At 41.7% G+C, this 20944-nt stretch overlaps 1 protein-coding gene across 1 annotated transcript in view; it reads right to left on the bottom strand.

Annotated features, from left to right (window-relative positions):
* Positions 1 to 20944, bottom strand: part of bnc2 (basonuclin zinc finger protein 2) — a gene marked incomplete in the record, with an annotated part of 164597 nt that overhangs the window by 37215 nt on the left and 106438 nt on the right. Inside the window, 2 exon segments of the mRNA XM_032535139.1 lie at positions 6694 to 6929; positions 8629 to 8731. Coding sequence (XP_032391030.1) covers positions 6694 to 6929; positions 8629 to 8731 — 339 coding nt within the window.

Below are 20944 nucleotides of genomic sequence, written 5' to 3'. Positions count from 1 at the left end.
TTGCAGTATCAACACAGGAACTAAACAGAACTGAACAGAACTTTCATGCATTTCTTCAGCAGTCAGATTCTCTGGGTTCACTCGGAAGAAATCACTTCACATGGGTAGATACTTTTAATAACATTTTGAAAATGTTAAGAAGCTAAAAACATGTTTAAAACTTGCCCTGTTTCAGCTTGTTGGGTGCTAACTCTAGCAGAAGGATCACACGGTGTAGACAGCACCGATTGGTTTAGTTTTTCTCTCTACTGACATCACTCCAAATTTACAAACAACAGAGCTACGTGTTGGAATCGACAGGAATTCTCCTTTAATTCTCTGTTGAAGACATAGAAGTGAAAGATGACAGTGGAGGTGGCAGTAGAAATATTGGAGTTGAGCTGTGAGAGGATAAAGATGACCACCCATGGACAGGACAGAAAATATATAGAAGGGACTGATGACACTAAAAACGTAACTTGTGTAAAAATGACAAAGGACAGTATGATTAGAAGATGCGATGCTCAACACAAACACAAGGGTATGATCATGCGCTAGCAGTTACGACACAAGCGCTGTCTTGTATTTGCAGGTCTGAGATTATCTAAACACCTTCAGCACACGTCAGCAAAACTTCCCCCTCAGGCCTCTGTTGCCAAAGAAATTGAAAAACACAGAAAAACTAATTCTGGTTATCAAAAGGAATGCTCCTCAAAATACAGACACAGACATTCAGAGCAATGAAAAGATGGACCTTAAAAAAATAATTTTACTTACTCTCTTTGGGAGCAATTTTCTTTTCAACCTCGACTTGATAGCGTTTGTAAAGGTGTTATAATTATATCAAACCAAACTGGTTTCATTCCAGTATTCATCACCTTCAACTTTTTTTCACAATTTTAAACTTGCAGCAGCTTGTGAGGCCTCGTAGAATCTATGGTAAAATTCCATCTTCCTTCCAAATTCAATATAAGGGGAATTATTTTCCAAATTCCTGCATACAATGTAACCTGCTCATAACCTTGCTTCTCCAGCTTGAATTCATTTGGGGCTTGGGTTCAGGATTCAAAAGCGACGGACTGAGGATTTAGCATGGGCAGGACTTTGTGTAAGGAGCTGCCTGTGAGCTTTGCAAGCTGTGAGAAAAAGTGACAGCGAAGAGGCTTACAATTTCAGTTTGATTTTAGTTTTTTTAGATTGTTTATTACTTGTTTATTTAATATTTCTTCTTGATAAAGCAGTGTTTTTAAATAGAACATTGGTCATGTTATCAAATGGTTTTAATGCCTTGCTGATAATGCTCCTCCACCTCTCTCTGACTGATCCTCTAATCTGAAATCACATTCTTTTATCTCTGGCTTAGTTAGAAGTGAGCGATTGAGAATGAGAAGGGAAAAGACACCCTTAAGAGCACTAGGCAGGACAAGTGTGTGTGCGTGTGCAGGAGGGGAGGGGAGGGGAAGAATCACCTAGATTCAGTACACACGGCCCTCTTTGAAGTGCTTGGAGCCCAGCACAGAGCCAACCGTAAGCCTTCCAGCAAAAATTGAGCCTGACCTCCCCACCAAATCATAACCATATGAACATAAGAATTTCCACCTTAGGAGAATGCTTTCTCCCCCGTCCATCTCCCAGGGTGAGGCATTAAGTAGTGATAACAGAAAACAGGTTCTGAGAGAAGGGGAGGCACTGGGAGGTGATGGAGGGTGGAGAGGAGGACAGGAGGAAAATAGGGGTTACAAGTGTGCCGTATGGAGAAGAGTTGAGAAGGGGATTGTGTCCAAAAAATGTTGTTGCACGGAGCCTGACTACCTAAAATGGAAGTTTCTCAGGCGAGGATCAAGAGATATGGTGCCCTTCACAGTTGACAGAATGAGAGACAGAAAACGGAGAGGGGGAGTGCAGTGAGGGGGAAAAAAGAGACAGAAATGTTGAAATGTGACTTACTCAATAACTATCTTTCCAAACAGCTATAGAGAAGCCGAGTGGTACCTTTACTAAGGCCTCAGGATCCACCTGCAACTGTAAATGGTTTCCTGTCTTACACAAACCCTGTTGCACCCTAATCCATGTAATTACATCTCATATTCCACATGTGTAAGTACACATGTACAACATTACAGTGACAAGTTTGTTTTAAATAAAAGCACAGCCCCCCTGCTGCCCTCCAAAACTACCTCCAATGTGCATGCTCATTGGAGAAACAATATATTTACTAAATAAGTTGACAAATAACCAGAAATGTAAGGATATAACTTTACTGCAGTAATAACTTAAAACATAACTTTATGCCCAGGAATCTGCCACTGAAACAAAACCTATGTTAGACGAGTGGGATTTTGTGGCTTTGTGTGTGCCTGATAGTTTGAATAAGCCTCCCTCCGAGTATGTGTGCAATTTGGGGTAAGTCTGTGTGTGAGTGTGCATGTGTGTGTGAGAGAGAGAGAGAGAGAGAGAGAGAGAGAGAGAGAGCGAGAGAGAGAGAGAGAGAGAGAGTGTGTGTGTGGTTGCGTGGCGGTGGTGGGGGTTGTTAGCGGTTCCATCTGGGTCTCCTGGAAGCCGTGTGGAGTCAGGAAAACCACATCTCATAAAGTGGAGGCAGCCCGATGTTCTACAAGGACAGAACATTACTGAGAATGTCGCTCAGGAAAACCCTGGGCTTTGGTCCATATGTTGGCTGCAAAGGCCGTGTGTCTCTGTCTCTTTCTCTTTCCACTCATTCTTCTCCCTACTTATTTTTCACTTGGTAAGGGATAAAAAAGAGGAAGACTAAATAGACAGTGTGGAGTGTGGGAGACAGAGGCTGAGACAGAGAGAGAGGAGCCAGTACTGATAGCAATTCCATCTGTCTGTATCGAACAGAGGACTGAGCAGTGACAGGCCGCGGGATAGTGTGGAGGTGGGAGGGCATCTGGTGCACATTGGCTATGGGTCTGTCTGGAAACAACCATAGGAGAGGAGCGAGGGATAAGCAGAGGGAGAGAGAAAAGGATGAAGGGCTGAGCAGTGGAGAAGGTAAAAGTCCTGCCAAAGGAAAGGGCAAGGAATTCTGGCAAGGAATAAATGTGCCTGTGTTGTTCACATAATGCCTTGGATTCCTCCTGAAGTCGCAGGGATAGGGTTGAAATAGCAGAAAAGTATAGCAGGGCAAAGGGTTGAATAAAATATCACACAGAGATACACACATCATTGTCTGTCATCACCATCAAGTGAAAACCTTGTAGCTCTAATTTAGTGATTTCTATGTTTTCACACTTCACAAAAGGTGGTAAGATGGTATTTGTCTGTATATTATAATGTACAGTATTTGTATGCATTTCTTTCACAGTCTGCAAAAATGGCAATTCTGCAGTCAGATATTGATAATAATTTTACAAGTTTAACAATTGTGTTAAATTAAACAGGTTTGAAGAGCTGTGATCAGTTACCAAAAGAAGCAGCAGATCCCACTTTGACAATCCCAGCTCAACAAAAATGTGATAACAAGGAGTTATTCTCTTTCGGCAGCAAGAACGTGTTTATTAGGAACTTAAATACAGCAGACAAATATTGTGTAGATATGTGTTCGTGTAAACACACAAAACTGCACGCGTACATTTGTATATACTAGCACCTGACTGTGTGGATTTGCTCTATGTGTTAAGGCTATAAGAGAGCGGTTTGTGGAATAAAAGTCAGGCTTCAAACAGTGTAAAGAAGGATGAAATGAGAGAAAGAGAGAGAGAAAGACAATCATTCATTTTAATGGTTATTGATGTCATGTATAATTCCTCCTCCTTTACAAATCAAAATTCCAACCACTTGATATGCCATTGCACTTTTAATAATATTGATTAATTTCTTCAGTTTAAGGAGCCTATTACAAAGATAAATTGCAGCGTGTACTCATATTTAGTCATACCTCTACAATGCATTTGCTTTGGTCACACAGTGAATGGCAGAGAGGAAGGAAGATGGAAAAGTGTTATAATAATTAATTCCTTCTGTAAATTTGAACTAAACTGTGGTGATATATTTGTAGTTTTACTTTACTGTGGATAGTTTACTCTGCAGAATATTCTAAAGTGAAGTACAGTGGTGATCATGTTGATAGTTAACCTAAATGCATCAGTGCTAATGTGGAAATGTCCCTGTGAGCGCAGGGTGGTGATGAGCCAGCACTGATGCTAGTGATATGAATGAAGTCCAAACACTGGCAATCACTTCACTAAATAATAGTACTAGCATTAGAAACGTGTCATGAAGGGGGAGTAAGCCATGAAGTCTACTGTTTCTAACATGACTACTCCTTAAGCCTGCTAGCTATTTAGCCTCTTTGAAATCAGTGTCACAAATAGAAATTAAATGTTTTGGTCTGTGTTTTCAGTTTTTTTTCTGTGTGATTGGTCAAATATAAGTGTGTGTGTTTTCCTTCTCCCTGCGCTGCATTCAGTACATTCAGTTGGTCGAGCATCAGAGGAGCTGCAGGTATTCTCTGTCAGCTCAATGTCCTGAGTTCTCTGGCTCATCACTGTCACCCATAAACACTGACACTCTGCAAACACAATGCACCGAACACACACACTTTTTTCACACATTGTGACATACTAGCAGAGAAAGGCTAATACTATAAAGTATTGTAAACAGAAGCTTCATTAGAACATACTTGAGAAATAGAGGATGTATTTTGCTGGATGATTATAGTGATTTATAGCATATCTCATTAAAATAAAAATTAACAGGAATACTTCTGTGGCCTAAACACTTTTATTCAAAACCTAAATCATTATGAGCGAGCGTTTGACTGCTAGGATCACGGTAAAGTAATTCATCATCAAATAATGTCCCCTGACATCAATATACAAAGACAACTTATTATCTATCATGTGCAATACTGTTCTTCTCATTTTCTCTCTAATTTAGTGTGGCATGGTGGTGGGGAACAAACCCCTGACACAAAGTGTTGCCCCGAGGCTTGAGGAAGATGATTGAATTTCATAGCTACTTACAGGCTAATAGGGCCGTACAATGACTACTTACTGCCCTTAAGTGACTGGCTGCTTCTTGCCGGCCGCGGCCCCTTTGAAGCTCTTCTGAGGAGATCTAGGGGATTTAGCCAGTAGCGTGACATAAGGGCTGAGCAGTTGAGCAACAGTGCTCCCACCAGCTGACTATTAGAGCCAGCTGATATAAACACGACTATGAGAACCACAGTGCTCCATTGGTTACTCAATCCAAGGCTTTCTCACACTGCAGATTTGGATTGTTTAGTTATGTTTCTCAGGAACGAATATTGACATTTTGTGAGAATGTTTTTAGAGCTGAAACCGTTTAATTAGTCAGTCAAAAATAAATTAACCAGAAAGAATTGTAATAGTTGATTAATCATTTTGGCTTTTCAAGCAAAAATGTCTCTGAATAGTCTCTGCACATTTGCAGCTTGTCTGTGTTTTGTATTTGTTTTGGATTCACAATACATTTGAAGATGTCACATTGTGTTCTCAGAACTGTTAATGGGCTTTTCTTAAGTATGGATTTGACATTTAATAGACTAAACTAATGATCAGTGAAGCAAAAGTATACAAAACTGATTTATTGATAATGAAAAAAATAGTTGTTTCAGTTAGAACATTTAAGCAAATATTTTCAGTGTAAGAATATAGCAGACTATGTCAATCTTAATGAATTAAGAATATAGTATTATAACTTGAGACATTATATTATATATTCCTAGATTTTCAGATATTTATATTTTGTGATGTGTATTTGTCACTTACTATTCATTGTAAATTTTAATCTCAAACGGTAAACCGTATTTACTATATAACTGTGTGTGTGTGTGTGTGTTCTTTAACGCTTTAAGAAAAAGAGAATGGGTCTGCGAGTGCTTTACTCACACTCACAGAAGCTGTTTCCACATACAAACCACCCTCTTCTCACCATGCTGTTCCACTTACACTCTTGGAACACTAAACTGTATACGCATACAGATAAGCGCACACAATACACAGATATACACGCATACACACACACACACACACACACACACACACACACACACACACACACACACACACACACACACACACACACACACACACACACACACACACACACACACACACACACACACACACACACACCACTAACCACATGCACATGTTCACTTGCTCTTAACTAATTCATTCAGGAACACTTTGGTTTGGGTTTCAACACCAAAACCTCCATACCTTTGATTGAGAAATGTGTCTGACTGCAATTATATGGGAGGGAGTGGTGGAGGGAAGGATTGATGGAGAGAGGAAACGCACTACAGTGGTTATATAGTTTGCTGGCGTGACATTTTTCTCCACTTTTTGTATCCCTTTCCTTTTTCCAGCAGAAGGGCATAGTGTTGACAGGGCAGGAAAAGGGGGCAGACTGAAGTAGAAGTAACAGCAGAGAAAATGTAAAGGAAATGGATGGGCAATGGGACTGAAGTGGCCTAGATTGTCACTGTTGTGCTTGTGATCAATAACTCTTAAAATAACTGCAATGCTGTAGAAATTGGTAGATACACTTGGTGAGAGAGTAATGGTAGTGTTCAGAGATATCACGGAAAATTGCTGGCAAATATAAAAACATGTGCCGGGTGTGTATTTGGAAGCAGAGAGTAACTACTGCTAATATTATGTCTTGACATTTACCCTAAACCCGCTTGTATTTAGCGCTGTAGCATGCGTTTTGGTCACTGACCTGCAGAATGTAGCCCCGGACGTAGTCTCGGAGGGTCCAGCCCAGCCCGTGCAGGATGTGCAGCACCTCTTCCTGCTTCAGCACGGAGAAGAGGCGGTCAAGAAGAATCTTGAGCCTGACAGGTACGGCCTGGGTGCCGTACAGCATCAGGCTGCTGATGTCGAACACCACGTTGCACTGAACGATCTCCACCTGGGTTGGGTGGTATAGGTGCTGGGTGCTGAGCTTGTCCAAAGCTGTGACAAGAAAAAAGAAAGAAAAAGAACACATACACAGAGAAAGACAGGCCCGGTTAATGACTATCAAGTTTCCTTCTCATCTCAAATGTTCCTTTGGAGGCTACATTAACATATCAGATAAAAGCAATGACATAAATGTAATTATCTGCTATTCTTTCTATTGAATCTAATCTCTTACTCTTTCACAGTACTGCTGTTCTTACATCTTCCTTTTTATTTGCCTCTTCTGTTGCCACCTCGACCCCAACCTTAATTGCATTCCTCCTGTTTAGATTCAGATCAGAATTCTTTCTGTTTGTGGCTGGACTTGCCTTTAATTGTTGCATTCCCTATTTTGTCTCATTTCAATACTTAGTCAGGTGCAGTGCTTTAATGTTTTAAGTACTATGATGTGGGCTATTTCCTGTGTATATGTATATATATATTTTTTTAATCTACTGTTGCAAATAGACGTGTGAATAACTGAATTATTAATGCATTAATCCTTCTTAAAATCATGTTAACGTTTCTAGATGAAGACCTGGTACTTTGTGATAACATCGTATTTTCATGTATTTACTAGAGAGAGCACAGATTTTTACTCTTTGTCTTTGACTGATCTTCAGTCGCGTGTTTAGGGAGAATATGGCGACATAAATTAGATTTCTTTTTTTTACCTGTAAAACATGGAGAGGAGGTGAAAGCACATGTCTCAGCATTGAGTAGTATCTTGACTTCAGAGTAGTCTGTATGTTGCCTGAGTGGCAAAACTTGTGGTTGAAAAGTCGCATCACTTGTAAAACTTAATTGTGATTGCAAATTGGGTTTTTGTTATTGCCCCCTCTATCGCAACCTCAGTCATCTCTTTCTCCTCTCTGACTGTCTGGGCGACATCTGGTTGACTCTCTATTTCTTCATCTCTGTCTCAATCCCTCTTTCTCCCCTTACCTCATACCTCCCTCCCCTCCCCCATTTCCCTGCCTGTCTGGGTGACACCTGGTTGGGTCTCTCTCTGATCCTAGGACGGCTTTTTCCTGCTGACGAGCGCTTTGCCTGACAACACAGCACAGCCAGACACGAACATAATAAAAAATGAAGAACTACTTGTCAGAGTCCCTGCCAATGCCGACATGAAATGAAAAGTTGGGGAGAGGAGAGATGGGCGCCTGACAGTTTAGAGGGAGAGATTAAAAAATAGTCAATGGGGTCCTGTGCGATCCGCTGAAGGGCCCATGGCTCGCTCTTGTGCGGACACAAGCCAAACAGGTGTTTTCTTTTTTCTTTTTTTCTCCCTCCTTCTCTTTGTACTTTCATGCCTCCTCTCCCTTTTACTCATACCCGCATGAAAAACTCATGAGGTGTGGTCTCACGCTTCTCTGTCTGTCTTGCGGTTGTGTTCTTTTCTTTTTATCTTTTTTTTCATCTAAAGGTGCAAACAAAAATAGCAACGTTTTTTCATTTGGATTTGAGTACATTCACTGCCACAGATAGAGAGAACCTACTGCCTGCAGTAAATAAAGTAACACTAAAAACATTAGAATGGTGAGATATGTGAGATGCACGTGTTGTAATTTTCTATACACAGTAGAGAGTACAGATATGCAGTTCTATTCACTCCACAGCCCCACAAGGTAACCTTTATATGATCTTTAAATAGGTTTGTAATTTTTTTACTATATTCAGATACACCTATCACCCTTACAATAACTTTACTCACCGTGAGCTACCCAGCCGTGTTTGCAATGGTCACATGTTCGTAGGTGAATCTTCCCTGGCTGGAAACACTCACATGTGCAGTTCACCAGTGTGCAGCGAATGGCCTGCAGGGACACAGGACAGAGGCAAAAACACGTCAATCACAGCTTTAGCACAGAGGGGAGATGAAAAAGCAAGGAATGAAAAAGAGCACTTATCAGTAGACTGTCATAAATACAAATATGAAGCACAAATGATTACTTTGTCCAAACCTTTACTTAAAAAATACAGTTATCATTGTACTACAACACATATTGGCAGTTGCAGCCACTGCCACAAACAGTAACAATAACTCTCATCCACCAAATCTCCCCAACTACTATTTTAATTTCAATGTTTGAATCTGCCTACTGTAATTTCCCAGTTCATGAGAACTGGCAAATGACTTCCCTTCCTGAAAACACAGCAATGTAACTTGTTTTGACTGAGGCTCCATTACTCAACACTGGAGCTGCACTTTGTCTGACCCCTGGAAGCTTTTAGTTGTGAGAGGTTAAGTGTCCAGACTTGACGAGGGCAACTCAGTACAGCACAATGCACCGTCCGCCTAAGCCTTCATAACAGGCTGTTAAAAACTCCTAACAAAAATCCAGGTACTTTTTTTCAGGGAGGTCATTTGATCCGGTAAGATGCTTCACATTCTTCAAACAATAAAGAGATTGTACAGCAGGGAAGAAAACATATGATATACACAGAAATCCACACAAATGAACACAGCTCTATCATCCGAATGAACGCAACAGCTGCAAGTTGTAAATTTCTCACTGACATGGAGAAACAAGGAGACAGAATAAAAGAAAAGTTAAAGGAGGAAAAGGCATTAGAAACATGAATCTTATTAAGCATTGGCAGTCCTTTGTTTATCAGACATTTTTTTACATTATCGAGATGAATGGAGGGCTAAAGATAGTAACACTTCTGCAACCTAAACTGCTTCAACGGGAATCTACAGCAGTAGGAAGATTGGTGCAGCACACCTTGCTCATGGAGAAAGAAAAAAAAGTTGGAACTCTTAAAACACTTGCAATGTACTTTTTTAAATCAAATATTGTATTTCCTTAACATTAACATGTAATGTAAGAATGGTGGCTGCTGATGTTAAAACAAAAAAGTTAATAGCTTGGTAAAATAAACAGCCATTCCACTTGATAAGGATAAGGTGTTTTACATTTGGCATATGCCTATATGGTGTTGAGTCAGGGTCGAATGACTGAGCATGTTAATTAATTAGGCTGTAAAGAAAGAAAATCTGCAATGACTAAAAGTTACAGAGCAAAGCATTTCAGAAATGCTTTAAAGCAGTACATTGGATGTAGTGGACAAGGTGAGTGCTTTTAGTGGTTGCCTATTTATTTTGACAGGAAGATCCTAATCCAGTACTGAGGAAACAGATTAAAATGTGAAGGCACTATCTGTAGAAATACTTGTGGTTGTCTGTCATGGTGACAAAGGAACTGCTTGCTCTCACACCATAACCCTATCAACTTTATGAATTTACAATCCATACTAAATATGTTATCTCATATTGTCTAACTGTTATTCTTCTAAGGAAACAGTGTGACAATAATGTGACACGGACATGCACACAAAGGGTCGTAGGTTGGAGTCCATGTCTGCGCCAACAAACTATATTTCACAATGTCAGAAACAGTCAATCAGCACTTCCAGATAGAAAGGGATCAGCAGCACAGATCAGCCTTCACGTCACACATCTGAGGTCAAAGCACGATTACCAATGACAGGATTTTTATGTTCTTTACTTACGTGCACCAGCATTGAAGTGCACGTTTGGGTGTTTAAATGGAGGAAATAACATAAAAGTAGTCTGTGGAATTGACCAATATCCTGTAATTCAGGATATAATACGCCGCTCACTCTTAATCTACTAAGGGACCATGAAATCTATCACAATCCTCCTCCCCCCTTGCTCGTCCCAAAGTGTTGTACACCAGATTAGTAACTGGAGGTGTCAAAGTGAATGTGGGCTAATCCGAGGTTAAACACGAAATTACACCACTTCTAACCGTGTCACCTCACTGTTTGACACTAGATGAGACAGGAGACAGAGATTATTTGACTTTACACCATTTTTAAGCTCTCCAGGTACAGGCATGGCAATCCTCACTATGTGTGAGGATTATACACCATGTGTCAGTTAGAGTGTACATACATTATGTACTGAGCTGACGTTCTTATCCAGAGCACTGTGCAATAAGTAAGTTCAGCATTCCCCTCAGGAACACTTACGCAGCAGACATGCCGATGCCCTGTGACCTTTCAGATACAGGATAGACTCAGAAAGCTGTTTTTTAATGCTCTGTTGTTCACATTTAAATGCAGCTCCTTCTGTATGTTGTTATAATTTACAGTAAGATACCCACAACAAAGCCTACGATCTTGTCACAAAATCTTAATTCATGGTTATGGTAATTCATGGTATGGATGCATCTGTAATAAATTCTTCTCCAATCAAATTTGTATTTTACTTAAATGGTCATAAAACTGCTGTTGCACTTCTAGAACAATCTACATTTCAATAATGTTAGATAGAGCTGAAATAATTAGTTATTTAATAATCTAGTTAATGGAAACTTAATCAGCAACAATTTTGATAATCTATTGTTGAAGTTATTTTTAAGCAACTATGCTTAATGTGAATAGACCAGAAATAGTTCTATTAATTGTACCAATAATAAGCAGATTAAATATTCTTTAGTTGCTGCCCTAATCATGTTTCACACTGGCCACTTTTGTCCACTTCTTTGTTTTTTACCCAATTAAAATTTTCTGTACAATTCCATGTTAGATGATTTTTTACTCTCCTTTAGTAAAGATTTTGCAATTTTTAATTTTAAGTACCCGAATTTAGCGCAGTTATGTCACACAACACAACCCTTTTCTAATTACCTCTGCGTGCGGCAGCGCTAGCAGCAGCAGACGGAAATAAACAATTGGAAATATCAAATGCACCTCTGCTGTTTACGAGCTGGGGTCTGACAGCTGACAAGATAGTTAAGGGGCGTCTAATACGGCAATTAGAGTGTGCCACTGTCTGCGGGGCTGCTGCTGTGACAAGGCGCCCTCTAATCACTGACTTATTACGCTGGCTAGCAGCACCTCTCATATCTGGCCCATTAAGCAGACAGCAGCATTAAGAAGCATTAAAGCACCAAGCCCCTCAACTGAGGAGGCACTGACAGGAGAAAAGGAAAGGGAGAGGACGTACTGTGCCTGTTATTTTGTTGGTATTCATTTTACATTGTTCCACATTCAGTAAGGAATTTGTAAAAGAAGAGTAACACATGAAATGTTTGTGATATGACGGCATCAGACTTGATCATACGCAATAAGTTGAAAGATTAACGACTGATTACAGAATTTTTTAGGAAAGGCAGCAGACGGATGTGTCAAAGATGGCCATCAAAAGCAACATCCTCAAGGATGTGAGTTTGTCTGTGCGTGTGGCTTGTCAGAGGAAACAAGAAAGACAAAATCATAAAGACTTCTTCTCATGATTCTCACGTACTCAAAACTCTGCTTCTGTGGCCAGCCTGGATCTGGGTTGCATTTGGCCGTGGTTTAACCTGTGTCTGGCCTGGGCTGGGTCAGGGACAAGCTTGGGCCCGGATCCCACCGCTACACTCGCACATATTTGTCACAGCAGGCGGGGTAGGAGGCTGTGTTATCTGAGGCCTGGCCAGATACACAACATTAGTCACTGTGCTAGCGTCTCGCTAGGGTTTCCTCTTTGGCTCACAACTAAAGAGGACGACGGTGAGGCAAAGGACAGGGGGGGGGGAGCAAGTGTGTGTGTGTGTGTGTGTGAGACTTCATAAATCACTAGAAAAATGAGCGGCTAAAAAAGTGAAAGCTGTTAGCAAGTGAAGAAAATCCCACAATGCTGAAGCAATTAGACCCAGACAACAGTCAACACTCTCACACAGCTGCTGTGTTACCGCTGTGGTCAACAACTTAACCTAGCTGCGTTCAGAAAGCATCATTTTCGGCCCTTATCTGGCTCAAGTGTGTGTGTGTGTGTGTGTGTGTGTGTGTGTGTGTGTGTGTGTGTGTGTGTGTGTGTGTGTGTGTGTGTGTGTGTGTGTGTGTGTGTGTGTGTGTGTGTGTGTGTGTGTGTCACTGCTGGGTTTTGTTTAGCTGGAGGCTTGATGTTTCATGGATGTTTTGCTTGGCTCGCAATCCCTGTCCCAGCCCAATTGTATAAACACTGATGGTCGGCAATGGCCAGCATCAGACTGGGGAGGACTCTCAATTAAAAGACTGTTAGTGGGACAGATGGACTGAAGAACTGCATGATAGAGGAGTTACAGAACAAGATGGCTTCAGCCTGGACTCTTGTGGAGGATTTTAAACAGACTGGGAGAGACAGGCAACATGGCACAGAATTAATGCCGGCACATGCAAATGAGTCCATCCCTAAACCAAGCAGCATATGTAGAGGTCAACAAAGACAGAGCCTTGGCCATTACAAGTCCTATTAACCATAGAACTGGTGGTGATTCTAATATACTATTTGATGCAACTGTTTTACTACCCGGTCATGTTTTAAGGTTGACATTGTAACAATATGCCACCAAAAACAACACTAAAACACCACTAGTCCCTTTCAGCTTTCGAGTGTAGTGTACAATGGAAAGCCAACCCAGACAGCTGCTAGATGCTGGCTGTGTATTGTTCCTCCTACTTTAATTGAAACCTTTACCATGTTCAACACACAGCCACAAACCACATTCCTTGTTTGGTGAGTTAAGCTAAGCCGAGATTTAAATGAAAACCCTGTGTGTGTACGTGCGCATATGTGTGTGCCTTGTCTTTGGAGCAGCAGCTTCAGATTTAAATTTGTCTCCGCTTAGGGTCACTGTAAAACACTGGGAGCATCTTGTCCTCTCTTCCACCCACAAGATATTATCTCATCCATGAGTTAGCTGCTGAAATGCTGTCAATTTCCTGCCAGAAATGTGCAGCCAACGTGTGTCGGAAAAGAGGCACAGCAGCTTTGCGTGTCATAAAACGAGGGCCTGGCTCCGTCAGATAGATCAAGACTTCACAATGTCCATATTGGAAACAGGTGACAAATAAAACACGCTGAATAAGGAAAGTCTTTGTAGTTGGACACAGCACGCCACAAAATACAGGGGAGCAAATTCCTCATGCCAAGGCTAATTTTTTCTTGTTTGATTTTATACATTGGATTTGACTTGAAAAAGAGCTTTCTTGCCTTACAAAGTGCTACAAAATAAACAACAATTAATCATTGACTTCAGTGCAAAACTGTTATACTGTATAGGGGGAAACAGAAAAGACTAGCATCTTCCCTCTGAAATCCCCACAGTGGAAGGCCCATCCTCCCTGTCAGTTCTGGTTTTGAGCCCAGCGGCTGGCAGTCACAGAGCCAGAGGTCCCTGTCCTTTGTGCAGCTGTGCGTCTGGGCTTTGACACGGGGCAGAGCGACTAGAGCTATGCTAATGGGAACCAAATGGGGCGTGAGTCCCCGGTGGATTACAGAAGGAGAAGAGAAGCATGTGTTTTCATGTATTCATGTGGAGACCTGGGACCCCTCTCTTTTCTTCCTTTTTTCTCCTTTCTTTAAGTCAAACAAATAGAAGCAGCAATGTCTGTTGCTTGCACGCAGCCTTAATTAATGCTCTTTGTGACTAGACATATTTTGAGATTCATTATCAATCAGTGAATGTGACACAGGGCTTATAAAACATATACAGCAAGTTATTACAGTGTTTAGATTTAGCGCTTTTTATAGGGATGTTAGTAATTTACTGTAAACTACCTAGACTATTATTGAAAAGGGCCAAATTTGAAAATGAATTTTGGAAATGAAGTGAGCAAGGCAAATAAACATTTACCAAAGGCTGGGGAACAATAATATTCATCTGTGAATGTATTGTGTCTGTGAAACATAAGTTTCAGATGCTTGGCAGTGCCTCTCAGTCTTGTCTCAATGTTGCAGAGTTAGGTCCAGCTGAATTAATAAATGAAGGGGTCATAATTTCAAGCCTGCAGGACTCACTGTTTTTACAGTTTCCAGGTCTTTGTGGTGCCATCTGACATCTCAAATCCTTTCTTCTACCTTTTGTGAACACATGCAAAATGTTGTACTGCTGCCCGCCATCTAAAGTTAATATCTGGCAATCTAAACAACTGAATTAGGAGTGATGATATCTGTCATTTCAGATGACATCCAGTTTTAACTTTGACCTGAGGTCCAGTCCTGTCTTTGTTTGTCAGCTGTCAGATATGAAACACGCTCTGCACTCCTTCGCATACACAGACACCCACAACACCCATGTTTTTACTCCACCATTAGACAAAGCAAAATGTCTTTATCCAGCATTCCTGCTCCTTTGCAGAAAGTAAATCTCCCCATCATGAGCACCACCCCAAAACATTTCAAATCAGATCAATGACGAAACCTTAAGTCTGACTCACCCGCATGATAAATAGCCGTGCGTGTACTTGAGGACAGTCATGCTTGTTTATGAAGTGGACGGAAAAAGGACCCAGCTGGCTTTCATATTGTGAAACAGAGAAGAAGATGGAGTATAATATCACAATACTGGACCAGAAACATAACCCTGTGATCTCACTATCATATGCCATGCTCTCTGTCAATGCAGCCTGTATAGATAGAGAGTTGTGCCACACTTAACACTGGACTACACTGTCAGTTCAAATACCCAAGCATCAAGGGAGCAGCAGTTTCTCCCATCTTTTGTGTAGACAGCAGGTCCGGGCAGAAGCTCCCAGTCCAGGCCCCTGGCCCCTCTCAGCTCTCCTCAAAGCATTTCCCCAGCCAGAGATCAAACCATCTGCCCAGTGACAGACCTCAGGGTCCACAGACACAAGGGCAGGTTCAAAGAAAGGTGCTAGGGGAAGCAGGGAGGCGATGGAGAAAGAGAGAGAGAGAGAGAGAGACAGACAGACAGAAAGAGAGAGAGAGAGAGAACGTAAAGTAGGCAAAAAGAAAGAGAAGTGAAATAGCAAGGGAACAGCGGGGGTGAGTTTGACGGGGAGAAAATCCGGCAAGTTGGTGTATCGGAAAAGGTGTTGCACCAAAAGTGGAGGTGGCAGAGGAAAGCTGATGAGGGGAGGTAGGAAGGTTGAGGAAACATTGCGAAAAAGATGTCAGCCTAGATGTCCAAAAGTTCTTGTATATGTTTATATTCACATTTTATAAGATTAATTGAAACACTGTGTTGGTGTCACTGTTCAACTAAATAGCTAAATAACTTATGCCGATGCAACCAATGTCAGCAACCGTTTTTAGCTCACATCCGTGTCAACATATATGTTGGCCAGTAAATAACAGATTGCTGTACAGAAATTTGTTTCAAGTTCATAGTTTGTTCACCATACTATGGCCTGCTCAGTACATATCTTGGTCATAATTCTTTAATAACCAAATTTAAAAGAACATTTTTTTTGGTTCCTCCAAAAACCAAACATGTTAAATTTGCATTGATACAAAACAAAGAAAATCATCAAAACCAGCAAATGCTTATTGCTAATTGCAATGTTATTTTTTTTTGATAAAGGAATTTAAAAATGAATCAATAATCCAAATTGTCTCACAATTTTATGTTGGTGGACTAATTGCTCTAGCAATAAAGTAAAATAAAAAGGCAGAAATCCCTCTGCAAGTTGTTAGGCTCATTGTTCAGAGACACGCTTCCTTATCACTGGCCATTGTGTGGACAGGAAAGGAAAGAAAATAAAAGAGACCGTTGTCGTCAATATATTCGAGATCTACTCTGACCTTCAGTCCATCAGAGGGAGAGACCTGCGCCAGATAAGGACAACTCCCTGTCACACTTGACACCTGCACTCGCTGGCCTACTGATCGCCCCCAAGCCAAATGTAAATATCACTGTAAGGCCCAGCACTGCAACAACATACTATGTTTCTGCCTGGAGACTTAAGGGAGTGACATGACCACACACTGCGACCAGACACATGAAAAGAGAGAGGGAGTGAAAGGGAAGGGGGCCGAAGAAATGTGAGGAGTGGTGGAAAAAAGAGAGGGGAGAGAAGATGACCAACATCGTCTGCTCTTTACTTCCCTCCACATCTAAACCCTAACACAAAGAGAAAGTATTAGTCAGAGCCCAGACATATTGCCGACCCCTCTCTGCGAGGGGACATACCATGGCGATCATTGGTTGGCGTGGGCGACAGTACACACACACAGTGCAGGCTTGACAGCAGCGTGACGACAGAAGGCCAACACTGCTGAGACTCCCCCAAATTGACATTTAGTCATCACACTAGTCTACAGGGTGGGACCCTACCTCCTGAACTACACACATACAAGCACCCACACGCTGTCCCACATTTCTTCTCATGCAAACATGTGCGCGCGCGCACACACACATACACACACACACAGTTAATTCCACTACTCAAAACAGCTCGCAGCCAGAGAAATTTTGGAAGATTTCCTAGATGTGATCTCGCCAATAGCTTTTTATTTTCTTTGACCATTCTTAATGTAAAAACGGCTGCACTAATTGTGTGTAAGCAATCTCCAAATTATGTTTTTTTTTATCTGAAACGAACACTACTGTAGACAGATTGGCTGGTTTTCAAGACACACGACCGGGCAATAATATTTGTTTCTTTCCTCAGAGTTTTGTTCAAACAGTGTGTCAGCATGGTGGTTTACTTGTAAACACCTGGTCCTGCACACCCAACAGCTGTGGAAATACAAAACTATGTATAAGCTATGCTGAACCATGGATAAATGCTCTATTTGGATTGTTTGCAAGCAAGTGCTACATCCACTGACAATATAAAATATCACCAAAAGTGGCAGAGCAACAAGAGTAAAGAAAAATCAATGCCCAGGTTGTTGTTATGTACAGATTTGTGCAATCATTTACCTCAGCCAGCATATTGAGAAGACTGCTCCTGATCACGTAGTTTCCACTTTAGATACACCACTCCAAGAAAAAGCGGAAACATTTATCAGTATTTACAGTCTCAGTCTGCAAATGACACAGAAAAAAGGACTCAAGTCAGAGAGACACACAGAGAGGGGGGAGGGAGAGGAAGAGAGAGCATTCAACCAATGGCTACATTACAGCAATAACAAGTTTGTCACTTGTAGAGCCACATGAGTGAGGAGTGTCTTTGGACCTGTGCGTGCGTGCGTGCGTGCGTGCGTGCGTGCGTACATGTATACTATATCCGTGGTGTGAGTCCAGTATACTTGTCGGGTCCACACTGTTTTGTGAGGCCAAAATGCTGGACCCCACAAGTATAAAGGGTTGTTTAAGGGTTAAGACTTGGTTTTAGGATTAAGGTTAAAATTAGGTTAAGGTTAGGGTAAGGGGCTAGGGAATGCATTATGTCAATGATGGGTCCCCACAAAGATAGTGTCACAAACCGGTGTGTGGGTGTGTGTGTGTGTGGTGTGTGTGGTGTGTGTGTTGTGTGTGTGTTGTTTGTGTGTTGTGTGTGTGTTGTGTGTGTGTGTGTGTGTGTTGTGTTGTGTGACAACGAGAGAGGGGACGCACAACCAAAGGAAGTCCATCTGAGTGTTTCAGTCTTTATCAGTCTTACAAAGTTCATGATAGAGGGGCTAAGTGGAGGCTCATGCTGATCCAAAGTCACAGTTCACAAAGAAGACAGAGGGCTCAAAGTGGGGGGAGAAGGAAAAATAAAGCACAAAAAGAATCTCACAGTTGCGTGAGGAAAGCAGCGCCAAGCCTTGGTGATTGCCATTCTGCAATCGACCTAACCAAATTGCAAATTCCCTCTCAGGACCCTCTAAGTCCGCTTCATTTGGCGAAAGCCAATCCTTATTTCTGCAATTATAAAGCTTTGACTAATTCGACTATGTTTAGCGTGTCTTCCACGCATGAATGCTGGTGTGCCATTGAGTCATTAACTTTGACAAATTGTGACAGACTTTTTTATTGCCACCCAATCATGAGAAACAGACTGTCAGAGAGTTAATGAGTGGCATGTCCCCCCCCCCCCCCCCCCCCCCCCCCACAACCCCACCAACTTGCTCTCTTACTTCTCTCCAGCCCTTCCACTTAGATTCTTGCACCCCCAATCTCCTCACCCCTCCATATTTATAATTTTACCACATCCTAACAATAACACGGCCGGTACTCTGCACAAAACACGCGGGCCCTTGCCTAATGAATCTCATGCCTTTACCGCGGTAAAATGGCCAGTAAGTATTACCAGCTGCGACACTCTCCCTCACTCTCCCTCTTTCTCTCCCTTCTTGGCAGTGGCATTGAGCTTGGGAGTGTAGAGGTGGGTGGGTGGTGGGGGATTCTGGGGGGGGGGACAAGGCAGACACATCTGAGTGCAGCTGGACCAGGGAGAGAGAGGTGGGGGATGAGGGGGAGAAAGACCGCAAGACTCCGTGTTTCCAGCTGCCTTTCTCAGGGGCTCGGTTTTCTTTCCCTCCTCACGGTTTTTCGCAAGGCCCTTCTGGTCCCAGCTTACTTGAAAAATCACAAACACACACATACACACAGACACACTCACACACTGATGCACGCACTCCCTCACATACGGCCATCTTTGTTTGGACAGGGCTCAGGAGTTCCAGAAAAGCTCTCTCAGATGTGCTGAAGTAAGGGAAAAACAAAACAAACTGGCCCTCACAGACACACACACACACACACACACACACACACGCACGCACTCACAATTAAAATGTATGTGTATGCGCAGACACCAACAAGTACTTTGTGCTCACACATAACACTGTGTAGGAGATTTTCACACACACACACACACACACACATGAACAATTTCATTCGTGTGAAAACCAAAATTCCAGCTTCAACCAGAGAACAAATTTACAAAGAGATTAAAATACATTTTCTGCATACATTTTTCTTCATGAAGCTAGGCAGCCCTCTATTGAAGGCATGCATTCTTTTACACTGTGTGTGTGTGTGTGTGTGTGTGTGTCTGTCTGTCTGTCTGTGTGTCCCATTCCAGGATCACAGCACCAGGGCAGGCCTGAAGCATACCTCGACATGTGTTACCTCTTTGTAATATTGACTTTGTTATAGCTATACTAGTGGGAGAGTAGAGCCAGGAGCCCGGGCCTTGCAGTTGTGGGGCCCCTGAGTTCGCTAGAAAACAAATACCCGAACAGGCGGTAAAAATAGAAAACACAGTACCACAATCTCAATATATAAAAACAGATTCAAATAAACGTCCCTCACTCCTGCCTCTGACCTTTTACATTTTCATTCTCTAAATTAAGAATATTGTTTGTCCTATTCCATTCCTGCAGGGTGTTGCTTACAAATCCATGGGATTTGGCAACAGAGTGCGTCTTGGCCTGGCCTTGCTGTCTGAGCATGTGTACTGGGCTGAACTGTAAAAGTCAAAAATCTTCCTTTAAAGCTTTGACTCACTGTATAGTTTAATTTAAATTCCCAACTGCTTCTAGGGTCATGTAAACATGATATCCAAATCTGTTCTGTTTCAAATTAATAACACCGTAATAATTATCACAGCAAGAGTTCACTTAGTCAAAATATACAAAGGAAATAAGCCTCTAAATTTCTAGTGAAAAATAATGAGGATAAATGTAAGAACCATTCAGATTTCGGATGACACATAAAACCAAGATAAAGAGAAAGCACATATGCTGTTTATTTGATTGCTTTGCAGAAATAAAAGATTGATTATCATTTTCTTGTTCCTGGGAGTGTAAATCCCATCTTGTCTCTTTCCCCAGTGATGACTTTGCTTATACATTTGAATAATGAAGGCAAGTCATTTGAATATTCCCTCTGTATTAAAAAAAAGATGTTTTTACACGATGCAGCGATATTAGCCATGTTAATTGGGCTCTTTGGACTTTCCCAAAAGAAAGGCTAAATTAATTACTTATGTCGACAAAATGTCAGACACGTCGATCTAATATAACTACAACTGTTTCCAACAGTCTTGTTTTTATTTGTCTGTGTGTGTGTGTGTGTGTGTGTGTGTGTGTGTGTGAGAGATTGTGAATGCCCTTAAAAACACTCTGAGCTTCCACTAGCCTGAGTTAGATATAATGAACGAGATGGGAACAAAATGCTTTGACATCCTCTCCATGTTTCATGGGTGGCTCTTGAGAGCCCTTCTCAAATATTCATCCCCTCTTCTCATACTAATCAGCCACTACAGTATTGACTGTTTATGCTTGCACAGTGACTCGTGTTAGTATGTGTCTGCCTGCGCTGTGCAAACACACACACACACACACACACACACACACA

Source organism: Etheostoma spectabile, chromosome 2 (assembly GCF_008692095.1).
Source record: "Etheostoma spectabile isolate EspeVRDwgs_2016 chromosome 2, UIUC_Espe_1.0, whole genome shotgun sequence".
NCBI classification, from domain to species: domain Eukaryota; kingdom Metazoa; phylum Chordata; class Actinopteri; order Perciformes; family Percidae; genus Etheostoma; species Etheostoma spectabile.
This window is presented reverse-complemented; position numbering and strand designations above follow the sequence as displayed.